This window comes from Leucoraja erinacea, chromosome 38 (assembly GCF_028641065.1).
Source record: "Leucoraja erinacea ecotype New England chromosome 38, Leri_hhj_1, whole genome shotgun sequence".
NCBI lineage: Eukaryota > Metazoa > Chordata > Chondrichthyes > Rajiformes > Rajidae > Leucoraja > Leucoraja erinaceus.
Window position 1 is genome coordinate 1,573,612 of NC_073414.1, and position 18,295 is coordinate 1,591,906.

General features: G+C 44.2%; 1 protein-coding gene across 3 annotated transcripts in view; it reads right to left on the reverse strand.

The window, feature by feature from the left end:
• LOC129714097 (meiosis initiator protein-like) overlaps positions 1-18,295 on the reverse strand; it is a 51,866-nt gene that overhangs the window by 20,998 nt on the left and 12,573 nt on the right. For 2 of the 3 annotated variants that reach the window (XM_055663563.1, XM_055663565.1), the window contains exons 5-10: positions 15,189-15,294; positions 12,135-12,293; positions 10,652-10,897; positions 8,181-8,295; positions 6,426-6,520; positions 504-647 (exon numbers count right to left, since the gene is read on the reverse strand). In XM_055663563.1, the coding sequence (XP_055519538.1) occupies positions 504-647; positions 6,426-6,520; positions 8,181-8,295; positions 10,652-10,897; positions 12,135-12,293; positions 15,189-15,294 (865 nt within the window). The remainder of the gene's footprint in view (positions 1-503; positions 648-6,425; positions 6,521-8,180; positions 8,296-10,651; positions 10,898-12,134; positions 12,294-15,188; positions 15,295-18,295) is intronic. The other variant, XM_055663564.1, reaches the window with a different exon arrangement.

Genomic DNA, 18,295 nt, shown 5'->3' on the forward strand with positions numbered 1-18,295 from the left:
TGGACTTCTCCAACATCGGGAACAATCTTCCTGCATCTAGCCTGTCCAACCCCTTAAGAATTTTGTAAGTTTCTATAAGATCCCCTCTCAATCTCCTAAATTCTAGAGAGTATAAACCAAGTCTATCCAGTATTTCTTCATAAGACAGTCCTGACATCCCAGGAATCAGTCTGGTGAACCGTCTCTGCACTCCCTCTATGGCAATAATGTCCTTTCTCAGATTTGGAGACCAAAACTGTACGCAATACTCCAGGTGTGGTCTCACCAAGACCCTGTACAACTGCAGTAGAACCTCCCTGCTCCTAGACTCAAATCCTTTTGCAATGAATGCTAACATACCATTCGCTTTCTTTACTGCCTGCTGCACCTGCATGCCTACCTTCAATGACTGGTGTACCATGACACCCAGGTCTCGCTGCATCTCCCCCTTTCCCAATCGGCCACCATTTAGATACTAGTCTGCTTTCCCGTTTTTATTCCAGCAACTAGGAATAAATTATTACCTTGCGTCAGATTCTCCTTTCCATCTTGAAGAAGTTGGACATGTCGCGCTGGAGATGAAAAGAGAGAGGGACTCAACCCAAGTGAAGCCTGAAGCCCTGATGCCGTTCGAGAGTTGCTGACGGGAGAATGAACCTCTGCTGCTCCTTCAGAAAGATGTAGATAGATCAGAATGTGCCCACCAACAAATCCCCCATTGGGGAAACCAAACTATCCAACATGGTATGAGCAAATAATCAGACTATCGTAAACCCCTGTCCCATGGTACGAGTTCATTCCAAGAGTTCTCCCGAGTTTGCCTGGACTCGAACTCGGAGATTTATGCCCCTGTCCCACTTAGGAAACCTGAACAGAAACCTCTGGAGACTTTGTGCCCCACCCAAGGTTTCCGTGCGGTTCCCGGAGGTTTTTTGTCAGTCTCCCTACCTGCTTCCACTACCTGCAACCTCCGGGAACAGCACGGAAACCTTGGGTGGGGCGCAAAGTCTCCAGAGGTTTCCGTTCAGGTTTCCTAAGTAGGACAGGGGCATTACAGTAATGGCCACTCGTCGGTACTCGGGGCTCTCGTGGACGTTTTTCATAATGTTGAAAAATCTTCACCAGTCTTCCCGTGCTTACCTGCCGTTAGCGAGTCTTCCCCAGTACCTGCCGTTAGCACTAAGAGACGTCCCCGAGCTCCGATGTACCCGCTACGTTCATTCTCCGTGCTTACCACGAGTTTGATTTTTTTTTAAACTCGGGAGAGCTCTTGGAATGAACTCGTACTGTGGGACAGGGATATTAGACTTTAAAACAGATAAATATACAACTCTGTTCTGATCAGGATCACATTTGAAACATCAATAGCCTGCTTCCTCATCGCAGATATGCATTTCCTCCTGATAGATCCCCATTTGAACCTTATGGTTCAGGTTTGCAAGACAATATTTTATTTGAAATGGCTCCTGCAGTAATTTTGATGCTCTTTAAACCCATCTCCTTCTTTTTATTCCCTCTCGATCAGTGTCTCAGTTTGAGCTGGAAAGTCCCGCTCCAGAGGTTTGAGAGCAAACTTTCCAATCTGACATTACACTAAGGGTTTTTTGTCCTCTCAGCTAGACTTCACTGTTGTTTTAAAGAGTAGGGGAAGTTCAATCAGTGTCCTGAACTTTATTTACCCATAACTGAGAGATTATCTGACTACTGCCTCCTCGTGAGCAAAATTAATTGTTTGAGAGCCGGATTTGATCCTGACTACAGGTGCTCTCTGTAAGGAGTTTGCATGTTCTCCCTGTGACCATGTGGGTTTTCTCCAGGGGCTCCAGTTTCCTCTCACACTCCAAAGACGTGCAGGTTTACAGGTTAATTGGCATCAGTAAAATTGAAAATTGTCCCTAGTGTGTAGGATAATGTTAGTGTTCAAGAAGGAACTGCAGATGCTGGAAAATCGAAGGTAGACAAAAGTGCTGGAGAAACTCAGCGGGTGCAGCAGCATCTATGGAGCGAAGGAAATAGGCAATGTTTCGGGCCGAAACCCAAAGGAAATAGACAATGTTTCGGGCCGAAACCCGAAGATTTCCCCCCTTATCCTTAAACTGTGACCCCTTGTTCTGGACTTCCCCAACATCGGGAACAATCTTCCTGCATCTAGCCTGTCCAACCCCTTAAGAATTTTGTACGTTTCCATAAGATCCCCCCTCAATCTTCTAAATTCTAGCGAGTACAAGCCGAGTCTATCCAGTCTTTCTTCAAATGAAAGTCCTGCCATCCCAGGAATCAGTCTGGTGAACCTTCTCAGTATTCCCTCTATGGCCATCCTCTGTCTCCTACTGCCGAGTCAATTTTGGATCTAGTTAGTTAGATTGCCTTGGATCGCATGTGCCCTAACCTTTTGGACATGTGGAAGGTCCTACTAAATAAAGTCCGTGTACATCATATCTACTGCTCTGCCCTCATTCATACACTTGGTTGCCTCTTCAAAAACCTCTTTCAGATTGGGAAGACATTTCAACATGTATTAAAAATAATGTCTGCAAAGGCTTGTGTGATTGTAAAAGGTGCTTTGTACATGCAAGTTTCACATTGCTGATATGTTCACACAGGCACGTCCAAAAGGTTTACTTGGTTTGCCTTGGGGCACACCACAGCCCAATGAACGTCAGAGGATACACAACTCTGGAAGGCTCACAGCTGACCTCATGTTCTCAGCTGATTCAACTGGATACCGATTAGGAAAGGGATTCTTCATACTCATTAGCTCAAGAATGCAGAGGGACAATTGTAATTCATTCACTGGCACCAGCTTACAAAATGGACCTTCACATTTGAATGTGCCAGTGCAGAGGTGGGGGAAGGATGACGTTTTTAAACTGGTTGTTGGTGAAATAAAGGAAGTAGCAATATTGGTTCAAGAGTAAACTAACTTCTAACCTCCTGTTTTACCTTCGAAAGAAAGAACTTGCCTTTACATGTCAAGGCCATCGATTCACAGTTTTCAAGATAAAGCTAACCACAAGCCTGACTTTGGTGGAACAGGATATTTCAAAATATATCGTTCTCTTTCTTTTTATGCTGCATTCAGTACTATTATAGAAACATAGAAAATTAGGTGCAGGAGTAGAGGCCATTCGGCCCTTCGAGCCTGCACCACCATTCAATATGATCATGGCTGATCATCCAACTCAGTATCCCGTACCTGCCTTCTCTCCATACCCCCTGATCCCCTTAGCCACAAGGGCCGCATCTAACTCCCTCTTAAATATAGCCAATGAACTGGCCTCAACTACCCTCTGTGGCAGAGAGTTCCAGAGATTCACCACTCTCTGTGTGAAAAAAGTTCTTCTCATCTCGGTTTTAAAGGATTTCCCCCTTATCCTTAAGCTGTGACCCCCTTTTCCTGGACTTCCCCAACATCGGGAACAATCTTCCTGCATCTAGCCTGTCCAACCCCTTAAGAATTTTGTAAGTTTCTATAAGATCCCCTCTCAATCTCCTAAATTCTAGAGAGTATAAACCAAGTCTATCCAGCCTTTCTTCATAAGACAGTCCTGACATCCCAGGAATCAGTCTGGTGAACCGTCTCTGCACTCCCTCTATGGCAATAATGTCCTTCCTCAGATTTGGAAACCAAAACTGTACGCAATACTCCAGGTGTGGTCTCACCAAGACCCTGTACAACTGAGGTACCACCACTATCAGTGGTGGTACCCATCATGGGAATATTAGGCTGAGCTAACTGATTGTGTAGGAAGGAACTGCAGATGCTGGCTTATACCGAAGATAGACACACAATGCTGGAGTAACTCAACGGGTCAGGCGAAAAATAATAGGTGGTGTTTCAGGTCAGAACCCCTCTCCTGATTAAAGAAGTGTGAAGAAGGGTTCCAACCCGAAATGTCACCTATTCTCCTTCTCCAGAGATGCTGCCCGACCTGTCGAGCTCACCCTGAAGATGTGATACGACACAAGAACCTTCCCTTTTTGCGTGGTTTTTTATAACAGAGCAATTGTTTCTCTTTCTTCCTGTTTCGTAGGGTCTATTTCTTAACTTTCTTCTCTAACTCTCTCCCTAAAGGGCTTTTTTTTCCAACACTCTCGCACTATCACGACTCTTTCTCACTTTCCTTACGTCCTTTATTTCTATCTTTATTAAAGTTCAAAAAATGAAGGGGTATAATAAATGTAATAAGATATGTGTGGCGTGTACTACTGTAACTTATTGTACTTCTAATAAAGAAAACATTAAAAACATTAAATAAAACCTTCCCGACTCACTTTGCCTGTTGCATTCTGCACTTGTGGTACTTGCACTTTGCCTACTGTATAGAACAGACTACTCCATCCAACGTTGCATCTGTTGGGATTAAAATTCCTCTGCCCCCCGCTTCTGCTTCAGCCGAAAGGACATCAGAATATTCATTACAACATGCGTTGAGCAGGTTGCAGGCAAGAACCACCTGTGCTTGCATTACACACACAAGCATGTTAGACTATTGCTCAAACAAAAATCCAACAAATGGCCCTCTCCAGATGTCAGCGTTTGTACAGTTTTTGTCATTTTTTACAAGGAGAGGGCATGGGTAGATGGGATGGCGTTTAATGTCTATCCTTGTTTGATTGCGGAGTTGAGAGCAGCCACCTTCGTGGACCCACCATGTTAGTGGGTAAAGCTGCTGGGATTCGATGCAGCAACGGCCCGCTGACGGCATGGATGAGATCATTGTGTGAGGATGCAAGGGGGTACTACAGTAAAGAGAGTTCACCTCATTGACAGCTCTTAGTTGAACAAGTATCACTGAATACATTGTGACACAAATTCCCAACTGTTCACAATAGACGATGAAGATGATAGACCGAGGTGCAACTCCAGAGCAAACAAAATCATGCGAGACCTCTTCCACCCCTGCAACGGACTGTTCCAGCCGCTACGGTCAGGCAAACGCCTCCGTTGCCATGCAGTGAGAACGGAGAGGTTGAGAAGGAGTTTCTTCCCAGAGGCAATTCGGACTGTAAACGCCTTTCTCACCAGGGACTAACTGTACAGAACATTTTTCCTTCTATTATTTATTAAGTAAAATAATATGTGTGTTATGATTGTGTTTATAATTTGTTTGGTTGTTTTGTTGTTCCGCGAGCATTGCCACTTTCATTTCACTGCACATCTCGTATGTGTATGTGACAAATAAACTTGACTTGACTTGACTTGAAACAGAACAGTACAACACGGGAATGTGCCCTTCGACCCACAATGTTTGTGTTGAACATGACCGAGCTCATCAGCCTCTACATGATCCCTCTATTCCCTGAACTTCCATGCCTGTCTAAAAGCCTCTAAAACACCACCATCATATCTGCCTCCACCACCACCCCTGGCAGCGCGTTCCAGGCACCCACCACCACCCTCTGTGTAAAACAAACCTGCCCCACACATCTCCATTAAACTTCCCTCCTCTAACCTCATACCTTTGTCCTCTAGCGTTGTATATTTCTACCCTGGGAAAAAAAGATTCCGACTTTCTGCTTTATTGAGTCTGAAGAAGGGTTTCGGGCCGAAACGTTGCCTATTTCCTTTGCCCCATAGATGCTGCCGCACCCGCTGAGTTTCTCCAGCATTTTTGTCTACCTGTCTACTTAATTAATTTAGTTTTAGTTTAGAGATACAGCGTGGAAACAGGGTCCGCTGAGTCCGCGCCGACCAGTGATCCCCGCACATTAACACCATCCTACACACACCAGGGACAATTTTTACATTTACCACGCCAATTAACCTACAAACCTGTACGTCTGGAGTGTGGGAAGAAACTGAAGATCTCGGAGAAAACCCACGCTGGTTATGGGGAGAACGTGCAAACTCCGTACAGACAGCACCCGTAGTCGGGATGGAACCCGGCTCTACCGCTGCTGCACCACCATGACCACCCATATGCCTCTCATAATTTTATATACTGCTAAAGGAACATTTTATTAAAAGGTTAAATCTGTTGCTCTTGCCACAGATGCGAACTGACCTATTTAAAAAAAAATACATTTTCCTTTATCTCCAGTATCCCAAATTTTCACCCAGCATCAAATCAGTTCACTTAAAGTATTATTGACAACCATATTACCCAATCATTTATACAATTATTCAATTATCAAAACTAGCAGAACAGAGTTTTTTTTTAATCTGTAGATAGACACAAAAAACTGGAGTAACTCAGCGGGACAGGCAGCATCTCTGGAGAGAAGGAATGGGTGATGTTTCAGGTCAAGACACATCTTCAAACCCGAAACATCACCCATTCCTTCTCTCCAGAGATGCTGCCTGTCCCGCTGAGTTACTCCAGCAAAAAAACAAAAAAACACAGCATCTGCAGTTCCTTCTTATACATATTTTTTTACACATATGGCTAATGTAAACAATTGACTTTTGGAGGTCAAAGTAGGAAAGAAAGAATGTTGCACACCTCGAGGGTACTCCTGTGGAAGCCAAGGACTCCGGTCTACCTCATCATCTTCATCGTGGGATGAGAGGTAGTGAACCAGCTTCTGATCCTTCAGACTGCATGAAAACAAAATGTGAGACGGCAGAATTGCTAAGGTCTTTACATGTTATAATATCGCCATCCTTCTTTGCCCATGCATTCAAACACTATAAACACGCCTCGTCTTGATGAGGTTCATCTACTATTAAAACACTGTGTCATGGAATCAGAGAGAGTCATAGAAACATTCAGCATGAAGCTTCGGCCCAACTCGCTACTGCCATCCTCACTACTCACACCTACCCCTTTGTTAGGCCCATATCCTTTTAAACCTTTCCTATCCATGTACCTGTCCAAATGTCTTTTAAATGCTGTGACAGTACCTGCCTCAACTACCTCCTCTGGCATTTCCATCCAATATACCCACTTCCCTTTGTGTGAAAAATTGCCCCTCAGGTACCTATTAAATCTTTCCCCTCTCACCTTAAACCAATGTGCTCTGGTTCCTGCTTCCCCTACCCTGGGTTAAAGAGGAATTCAGCCTATCTATTCCCTTCACGATCTTATACCCCTTTATACACCTCATCCTCCAGTGCTCCAAGGAATGAAGACCTTGTCTGTCTAACCTCTCCCTGGAGCTCAGGCCCTCGTATCCCAGCAAGATCCTCGTTCAGTTACATTGAAAGCTGAGGGTGTGAATGAGGTAGTTGGCTAATACCAAACAGCCGGACACAGTTTGAAACTCAGGTCTGGGCTGCTTTGAACAATCGGAGTCATGGCAGGCACAGGTGCTCTGTAATTAGATTTGTACCCTTGGGTTAGTAGACTTCTGTGCATGTATTTGCAGTGGATTAACGCGAGGCATTTCAATGCTCTGATGGGTCAACAGCCCTTGGACAATTATTCCAATAATAATAATTTGCACAGAATCTTCAGTGTTACAAAATGTCCTAAATACTTCACAGAAATACTATCAAACAAAATCTGATGTCGACCCCCCCCCCCCCCCCCCCCCCCCCGATTAATGAACACCTCACATGAGTAAGTGTTTAAGAAGGAACTGCAGATGCTGGAAAATCGAAGGTACACAAAAAAGCTGGAGAAACTCAGCGGGTGCAGCAGCATCTATGGAGCGAAGGAAAAAGGCAACGTTTCGGGCCGAAACGTTGCCTTTTTCCTTCGCTCCATAGATGCTGCTGCACCCGCTGAGTTTCTTCACATGAGTAAGTGTTTGGGAGATTTGACGGGTGGATTTGCCAGCTGCTGTGGTGTTGCGGGCATTTTCTGACAGGGCATTTGATTTGCAGTTTAAGGTGAGGGTGGAAAGACTTAATAGGATGGAACAAGCTGCTGGAGAAGGTTGTTGAGGCAGGTAGTATCGCAACATTCAAGAACCATTTGGACAGGTAGAAACATAGAAACATAGAAATTAGGTGCAGGAGTAGGCCATTCGGCCCTTCGAGCCTGCACCGCCATTCAATATGATCATGGCTGATCATCAACTCAGTATCCCGTACCTGCCTTCTCTCCATACCCTCTGATCCCCTTGGCCACAAGGGCCACATCTAACTCCCTCTTAAGGATAGTTAGGTTTAGAGGGGTTTGGGGCAAGTGTAGGCAGGTGGGACTAGTGTAGGTGGGACATCTTGGTCGGCGTGGTCAACTTGGGCCAAAGTGTTTCCATTCTCTAGGACTAAGTGAATCGGCAGAAAGATTGAGTTAATGTTTGCCTGTTACCTTGGATATGGAGGACTGACTGGTGGATCATATAAGCTGGAGTCATGATTAAAATCCATCTTCCTCTCCTCGATTTCAGAAGAATATTTAGTGCCGTGTTGCATCTCGTGCTTCCCTGGACATGTGACAGGAAAACCCAGGTAACTTCTCATTCACATTCCTTTCACAAATCAAGTGCATGTACTGTAACACAACAAAATATTGCACCCATTCATACTCAGCAAGTTTGCACAAGTTCCAAGGACAGAAACAGTCAATTAATGTTTAAGAAGGAACTGTGCAGATGCTGGAGAATCGAAGGTACACAACAAAGCTGGAGAAACTCAGTGGGTGCAGCAGCATCTATGGAGCGAGGGAAATAGGCAATGTTTCGGGCCGAAACTTTCGGGTCTGAAGAAGGGTTTCGGCTTGAAACGTTGCCTATTTCTCTCGCTCCATAGATGCTGCTGCACCCGCTGAGTTCCTAACAGTCAATTAATGTTTGTTCAGTGTGGATACAAAACAAAAAACACACACCGCGGAATTTCAATTTTTTTCCAATCCACCTGAGCAATTGAATCACATGGTTGGTTGGTTTAGAACTACTAATAGCCCTGTCCCACAGTGCGAGTTCATTCCAAGAGCTCTCCCGAGTTTAAAAAAAAATCAAACTCATGGTAAGCACGGAGAATGAACGTAGCGGGTACGTCGGAGCTCGGGGACGTTTCTTAGAGCTAACGGCAGGTACTCGGGATGACTCGCTAACGGCAGGTAAGCACGGGAAGACTCGTGAAGATTTTTCAACATGATGAAAAATGTCCACGAGAGCCCCGAGTACCGACGAGTGGCCATTACCGTAAATCTCCAAGTTCAAATCAGGGCAAACTCGGGAGAACTCTTGGAATGAACTCGTACCATGGGACAGGGGTTTAAGAGTTTGAATATTTCCCCTGCATCTCTCTGCCTCTCGTTCCACCTCAAAACCTCTGAATTCAACCAAGCCTTTGGTGATTGTCTCTGTTATCCCCATCTTGATGTGGAAGTCCAATGTCCACAATGAGGTCAAAATGAATGGAATGGTACCCTGTACTATGGAAGGACCGTTCAGAAGCCTGATAACAGAGGGGAAGAAGCTGTTCTTAAGCCTGTTGGTGCATGCTTTCAGGCTTCGATACCTTCTGCTGGATGGGAGCACGGTGGAGGAGGAATGAGCAGGTTGAAACAAGGCTTTGATTATGTTGTGTTTAAGAAGGAACTGCAGATGCAGGAAAATCGAATGTACACAAAAAAGCTGGAGAAACTCAGCAGGTGCAGCAGCATCTATGGAGCGAAGGAAAAAGGCAACGTTTCGGGCTGAAACCCTATAGGAAATAGGCAACGTTTCGGGCCGAAACCCGGAAGGGTTTCGGGCCGAAACGTTGCCCATTTCCTTCGCTCCATAGATGCTGCTGCACCTGCTGAGTTTCTCCAGCTTTTTTGATTATGTTGGTTGTCTTTCCAAGGAAGAGTCAAGTGTAGATCCAGTCAATGACGGAACGTTGTTCTGTGTATCTATCCTTGCATTATGTATCACTGGACTTTGCTGGGTAACGTGTCCTGCTTCTTTTGGAAAATATTGCTGTAGTGTTAGTCATTCATTCTCCTGGTGACCTCCAAAAATGGACGTTGCTTGGCTTGATCTTTGCTGGTTTACCTAATGCCCCTGTCCCACTTAGGAAACCTGAACGGAAACCTCTGGAGACTTTGCGCCCCACCCAACATTTCCATGCGGTTCCCGGAGGTTTTTGTCAGCCTTCAGATTCAGATTCAGATTCAATTTTAATTGTCATTGTCAGTGTACAGTACAGTGACAACGAAATGCAGTCTCCCTACCTGCTTCCACTACCTGCAACCTCCGGCAACCACCTGCAACCTCCGGGAACCGCACGGAAACCTTGGGTGGGGCGCAAAGTCTCCAGAGGTTTCCGTTCAGGTTTCCTAAGTGGGACAGGGGGATTCGAGTCAACAAGTCCATCTCCATCTTTTATATATACAAAATTCTGGAGTAACTCAGCGGGACAGGCAGCATCTCAGAAGAGAACTTCATCAAAGCAGGCATACTTTGAGGAGATTTTGCAGTGGAGGATATAAAATGTGTAGGAAGAAACTACAGATACTGGTTTACACTGACGATAGACACAAAATGCTAGAGTAACTCAGCAGGACAGGCAAATGAGTCACTCCAGCATGTTGTGTCTATTTTCGGTGAAAACCAGCATCTGAAGTTTCTACCTTTGTTTTCTTCGATTGTGAATCACCTTTTCTGAAACTTTGTTGCATGCAATATAGCGTCAAAACCTGCCAACATAACCAAAGCTATTCCCCTTCAAAGAAATCTCCTATCAGGACGTGCTTTTTAAATTGCTGAAACATCTGCTATTTCACCAACATAATAAGTCACGACTATGACCAGAGTTTCTCCAATTGAGGCTGAAACTCTTTCAAATAGTTACCCAAGTTGTCGAGGCTGGATCCTTCAGGTTCTCTTGAATCAGCCGCCTCCAACAAGGTAAGGTAGAGAGTACGGCCTTGGAGCCTGTCAGCGTTGTCCTGCGAACCGGAGCTGGAGGATGAAGTATCTAGAGATGTTCCTTGCCACGTTAGATCAACCTCATGCTGGATTTCTGATTGTGGGTGCTTAACATAACGGGCCGGCTCACTGTAAAGGCATCGGCGAGATTTCAGCATCTGTCTCCATTCTGCAGTGAGAGGAAGGCGTGATTATCAAGAGAATTAAAATCCATTTTATTTTTCTCACGGATTCCAAGGGGGCCTGAACGCACAAGAGTACAAGCCCCCGCCACTCAGAGTTGAATCTTTCCATCACAAGATTTGGTAAACTGAACGTTACCTTTATTGAGGGTTACACAAAAAAAGCTGGAGAAACTCAGCGGGTGCAGCAGCATCTATGGAGCGAAGGAAATAGGCAACGTTTCGGGCCAAAACCCTTCTTCAGACCTTTATTCAGTTACACTGCACAAAGAGAGCTTCATTTTGTACCTATCCTGAGCGTGTTTAATGAGCAAGCTTCACTTTGTTTTTTACCCATCCAACGTTCTAACCCAGAGAATGTTATGGGATGATGATGAGGGAACACGAGTATTCCTGTCCATCTTAAAGCTTTTGGGAAAACACGAGCTATTTGTCTAAGCTATTTGTCTAAGGGATAACGCAGCATAATGCCCCTGTCCCACTTAAGAGACCTGAACGGAAACCTCTGGAGACTTTGGACCACACCCAAGGTTTCCATGCGGTTGCCGGAGGTTGCAGGTAGTGGAAACAGGTAGGGAGACTGACAAAAACCTCCGGGAACAATCTTCCTGCATGCTGAATGAATGAATGCTGTTACCGCTAATCTACATCTATCTTGAGAGTTTGCTGCTGATGTTGGATGGAAGGAAGAAAACTTTCCACAGTACATCACTAACATCCTTAAAATTAGATTCATTGAGGGTCAGAGTCATGCTCTTCCACCCAACTTTCCCACATTGACCAACATGCCCCATCTGCAGTCCCACCAACTTGCTTAGTTCAGTTTAATTTAGAGATACAGCGCGGAAACAGACCCTTCAGCCCACCGAGTCTGCACCAAACTGCGATCCCCGTACATTAGCACTACCTTACACACTAGGGACAATTTACCAAAGTCAACTAACCTAGAAACTATACGTCTTTGGAATGTGGGTGGAAACCAGAGCACCCGGAGAAAACCCACATGGTCACGGGGAGATTGGACAAGCTTCACACAGCCAACACCTGTAGTCAGGGTCAAACCTGCTTCTCTGGTGCTGTAAGATGCTAACTTAACCGCTGCACCACAGGTGTGTTTGCCCTACATCCATCTAAACCTCTCCCATCCATGTACCTGTCCAAATGTTTTTTTAATGCTGATGAGCAGAGTTTATTATAGATGAACCCTTGTCCAGTATTCCGCACCTGTTTTTTCCATCCATTTTTTTTTCCTAGGTTTGGGACAGATATTCCTCAGTCTCATTTTCTTGAAGTTTGGGGATGAGGAAGGAGGGCTCATCTCCTCTGCATTACTCTGCCCAGCTTCCTCTGGACTTGTCGAGTCCTCTCCATTTAAGCAGCATTCTGTCAGATAAAAATTAGCACGGTTATTGATTTGAAGGAATGTCGGGTGAAAAACATGCATTTATATTGCACCTTTCACATGCAAAAATGTCACAAGATGTTTCAAAAGAGGGGCGAAGGAGATAAGAGACTAGGCTGAAGGAGGTTGGCAAGGAAGAGATGAAAGTGAAGAGATCACAGTGAAGAAAGCAAATGGCATTGTTGGCCTTTATAACAAGAGGAGTCGAGTATAGGAGCAAAGAGCTCCTTCTGCAGTTGTACAGAGCCCTAGTGAGACCACACCTGGAGTATTGTGTGCAGTTTTGGTCTCCTAATTTGAGGAAGGACATTCTTGCTATTGAGGGAGCCCAGTGTAGGTTTACAGGGTTAATTCCTGGGATGGCGGGACTGTCATATGCTGAGAGAATGGAGCGGTTGGGCTTACACACTCTGGAGTTTAGAAGGTTGAGAGGGGATCTTATTGAAACATATAAGATTGTTAAGGGTTTGGACACGCTAGAGGCAGGAAACATGTTCCCGATGTTGGGGGAGTCCAGAACCAGGGGCCACAGTCTAAGAATAAAGGGTAAGCCATTTAGAACGGAGACGAGGAAACACTTTTTCCTCACAGAGTTGTGAGTCCGCGGAATTCTCAACCTCAGAGGGCGGTGGAGGCCGGTTCTCTGGATGCTTTCAAGAGAGAACTAGATAGGGTTCTTAAAGATAGCGGAGTCAGGGGATATGGGGAGAAGGCAGGAACGGGGTACTGATTGGGGATGATCAGCCATGATCACATTGACTGGCGGTGCTGGCTCGAAGGGCCAAATGGCCTCCTCCTGCACCTATTGTCTATTGTCCTAATCCCAGATAAGATTATTTAAAAAAATGACAAATATATTGTGAGATGAAAAAGGACTATCTGACCCATCACAGCTCACTAACCGTTGGAGTAATCGAGCACAGAAAGAGGCCCTTCAGCCCAACTGCCCATGCTAACCAAGATGCCCTTTCAGCTAGTTTCATCTGCCCCCCATTTGGCCCAAATGCCTCTAAATCTTTCCAATCCATGTACCTGAACAAAAGGGTCAGTATTCATTATATATTGAAATTTAAATCAGCAAAATAGTCTTGTCAGCGAGTCAGGTGCAGACACCGGCGGACATTTTGGACTATGATCTTAATTCTTTTTTTTTTTAATATTTTATTTTATTAGAAGTAAGTACAGTCATATGGCACCAAAGTGCCTAATATATATTTTCATAATACATTTTATGTACAACTTCTTTTTTTTTAAATCTTAATTCAAAGACAAGCAAATCAATTAGATTTTAAAATATTTTCATCAAAAAGAACAGATCTTAGAAGCCAAAGTTGGATTTTTTCCCCACACTGGGATGAGATGTATTGTCTTATCATTTAAGCAGCAATTCAAGGATGATGTGGGATGCCCTTATCTAAAAACCAAATCAAGAGTATCCCAAATTGCAAGTACCAACATTCCCAAGGGCACCTTGGAATTTTTAATCTCAGAATTCTAATTTATACTCAATGGCTGACAGATATTATGTCCTGCCTTAAAGCTCGAGAAAATCAGGTACTCACTTCAACATTCAAATGGAAGGTTTCAGAAAGCGTGGGGACCTTTTTTTAAATGCATTCCAGACTTTATAAATAGAAACATAGAAACATGAAATTAGGTGCAGGAGTAGGCGATTCGGCCCTTCGAGCCTGCACCGCCATTCAATATGATCATGGCTGATCATCCAACTCGGTATCCCGTACCTGCCTTCTCTCCATACCCCCTGATCCCCTTAGCCACAAGGGCCACATCTAACCCTCTTAAATATAGCCAATGAACTGGCCTCAACTACCCTCTGTGGCAGAGAGTTCCAGAGATTCACCACTCTCTCCGTGAAAAAAGTTCTTCTCATCTCAGTTTTAAAGGATTTCCCCTTTATCCTTAAGCTGTGACCCCTTGTCCTGGACTTCCCTAACATCGGGAACAATCTACCTGCATCTAGCCTGTCCAACCCCTTAAGAATTTTGTAAGTTTCTATAAGATCCCCTCTCAATCTTCTAAATTCTAGAGAGTATAAACCAAGTCTATCCAGTCTTTCTTCATAAGACAGTCCTGACATCCCAGGAATCAGTCTGGTGAACCGTCTCTGCACTCCCTCTATGGCAATAATTGATCATCAAGCACAGTTTAACACCTTAACAGTCTACCCATTCATTTATCGTTGATTATTGTTGTGACAGGCTGATATTTGCATATGCTCACTGGCGGTGACTGGGGAGGGATTATTTTTGGTATCTCATTTTTCTTTTATTGTTGTTGTCTTGTTATATGTTAGCATAAGTTGTTTTTTATTTATTCTTTTCATACACTCCGTCTGTAACAAATAGACAAATTTGCATTTTGTTATGTCCTGAAAACTAAATAATACAGATTTTGATTTAAAAAATTCTAACTTCCCAATTTATTGATGTGCTTAGGGTCGTTAGCCTGGAACAAGACAGGGATATTAACCACCAAGCCATGAGCCCAGGTGATAGCACAGGTGTTTGAGGTGACTCGGGTTTAGTTGTAGATCATAAAGGTGCTACTTTTTTTTTTTTTTTTTTTTTTAATATTTTATTTTATTAGAAGTAAGCACAGTCATATGGCACCAAAGTGCCTAATATATATTTTCATAATACATTTTATGTACAACTTCTTTTTTTTTTTTGTTACATTGAAAAAAGATGAGAATAAGAAAAAGAAGTTAGATAGTAAAGGATAGAAAGATGTGAAATATATAGTGTGTGAAGAAAGAAAACGAGTAAATGAAGAAAGTTGAGAGAGAAAATAGTGAAAAGAAAAGGAGATCATTATTTATAAAGGTGCTACTTTCAGTTGAAATTTCAAGTCCTTACCATTTTCATCTATCTCCACAGAATTATTCTTTAGCAGGGATTTAGCATTGCTGATGTGCCTGTGAAGAAATGCAATGTAACGCAAAACCTGGTTGAGAACCTCCTTCTGTAAAAGAGAAGAGAACATACATGGATACAGTACTTCAGAAACTCTTCAAGCTTTGCCATACAATTAGGGGCATTAGCTACAAGGAGACACAAACTGCTGGAGTAACTCAGCGGGTGAGGCAGCATCTCTGAATGAATATGTTTATTGGCCAAGTATTCACATACAAGGAATTTGCCTTGGTGCTCCGCCCGCAAGTGTCAACATGACACACAGTGACAGTTATCAATCAATCAAGCACTTTATTCATCCCCAAGGAGATGAAGTTAGGAATGACAAATAAAACATTAAAAATAAAACATTATTGATTAAACATGCAAATTAAATAACTCTCTGGAGAGAAGGAATGGGTGACGTTTCGGGTCAAGACCCTTCTTCAGACTTGAACAAACTAAGATAGTTCTCTCTGAAACGCTGGAGGTAGATGTACATAAAATTATGAGAGGCATAGATAAGATAAACAGACAGAACCATTTCTCCAGGGTGGAAATGTCAAAGAGTAGAGGACATAGCTTTAAGACGAGAGGGGCAAAGTTTAAAGGAAAAGTGAAGGGTAAAGAGGCTGTCCCACTGCGCCGACCTAATCCTCGAGTTCAGAAGATTTTGCCCTCGACTCATACTCGCAGCATGGTTGACATGAGGCCCTAGGAGATCTTTGTAACTCTCCTTCATGCTCGAGAGTAGTCCCCGTGTACTCGAGGCCTCAGCTAGGTCGTGGCGTATTTTTCAACATGCTGAAAAATGCCCGCGAGTAAAAAAAAGTCGCCATGGAAAAGAAAAATCAATATTTTTTTTACTCGTAGGTTTAGTCGAAGTAGGTAGTAGTGGGTTGGCAACTTAATCGTGGGTAATCGAGGGTAGTCGAAGGTAGTCCTAGATAGTCTCCAACATAGTCGAAGGGAGGTCGAAGGAAGTCGTTTTCACTCTCCACTATTTGGTGTCCAATTTTCCTGAAGCTAGTTGAAGCTGGTCTTCTGCATAGTTGAAGCTGGTCTTCTGCATAGTTGAAGGAGGTCTTCTGCATAGTTGAAGGAGGTCTTCTGCATAGTTGAAGGAGGTCTTCTGCATAGTTGAAGGAGGTCTTCTGCATAGTTGAAGGAGGTCTTCTGCATAGTTGAAGGAGGTCTTCTACATAGTTGAAGGAGGTCTTCTGCATAGTTGAAGGAGGTCTTCTGCATCTGAGTTGAAGGAGGTCTTCTGCATAGTAGAAGGAGGTCTTCTGCATAGTTGAAGGCGGTCTTCTACATAGTTGAAGGAGGTCTTCAATGTGACACTTTTTCCAAACTCTTCTCAACTCGCCAATTAGTTCTGCACAGTGGGACAGCCCCTTAAGGTATTTTTCCCCCACACAGAGGATGGTGGGGGCCTCGAATGCGCAGTCAGGGGTGGTGGTGGAGGCAGATACAACAGTGGCATTCAAGAGACATTTAGACAGGCATGTGGATATGCAGGGAATGGAGGGATATGGATCATGTGTGGGCGGATGAGATTGGTTTAACTTGACATTATGATCAGCACAGACATTGTGGGCCAAAGGGCCTGTTCCTGTGCCGTACTGTTCTAGGTTAATTCACAGACAATGAAATATTTCTGAAGCATAATTCCAGTTGCACAGCAGTCGAACAACTAAAGATTCCACAAACAGTAATGAGGTTTGGCTGATGAATCTCCATTCTGTTGAACACTTGACAGCCTGAACTTCTACCGCTGCACCATCGAGAGCATCCTTTACCAACTGCATCACAGTATGGTATGGCAACTGCTCTGTCTCCGACCGGAAGGCATTGCAGAGGGTGGTGAAAATTGTCCAACGCATCACCGGTTCCTCGCTCCCCTCCATTGAGTCTGTCCAAAGCAAGCGCTGTCTGCGGAGGGCGCTCAGCATCGCCAAGGACTGCTCTCACCCCAACCATGGACTGTTTACCCTCCTACCATCCGGGAGGCGCCACAGGTCTCTCCGTTGCCGAACCAGCAGGTCGAGGAACAGCTTCTTCCCGGCGGCTGTCACTCTACTCAACAACGTACCTCGGTGACTGCCAATCACCACCACCCCCCCCCCGGACACTTATTATTATTTATTCAAATCGTTTGCTATGTCGCTCTTCCAGGGAGATGCTAAATGCATTTCGTTGTCTCTGTACTGTACACTGACAATGACAATTAAAATTGAATCTGAATCTGAAGTGTAGGAGGCTGAATGGTGGCCTATTAATGGTTGATACAATTATGAGGGGGACAGATAGGATGGATCGTAAGATGGGGTGTCTAGACAGCTTCACCTTAAGGTGAGGGTGTCTAGACAGCTTGAGGTGAGAGGCAAAAAGTTTACCGGGGGAGTTTTCTCTTTTTTATCCCACACAGGTAGTTGGGAGTCGGGAATGTGCTGCCTGAGGTGGTGGAACCCGATACTCGCTCAACATTTCAGCAGGATCCAGATAAGTTCTTGCATTACCAAGGCATAGAAAGTTAGGGACCTAATGTGAGGAAAATAGGGTTAGTTAGATGGGTCATGATCAGCATTCATCTCCATATTAGAGGCTCAGAGGGGATAGAGCCTTCTCTGTTGCTGCTCCGGCACTCTGGAACACCCTGCCGTTGCACATCAGACAGGCCCCCTCACTGTCCATCTTCAAATCCAGTGTTAAAACACATTTGTACTCCCTGGCTTTTGACCATGCCTGAGGCTTTGCTTCTGTTTGTGGTGTTTCAGATGTTTCTTTATTTTACATGTCTTTTCCTACTATTTCTTTTGATTGTTATTTTTGGTGTGTGTTAACTTTTTTGTCAATGATTAGTGATGTACAGCACTTTGTTGCAGCTATGTTTGTTTTTAAAGTGCTCTATAAATAAAATTATTATTATTATTATATCCTTGATAGTTGGGCTGGTCCTCATGTCCCTCCAGGGAGACATCAGTGCCGTACATCCTTTAACCTGGAGAGACTGGTGTATGGACCGTCACCACACGGTCCTTGACAGAGACAAGCCCAGGTCCAAAGGC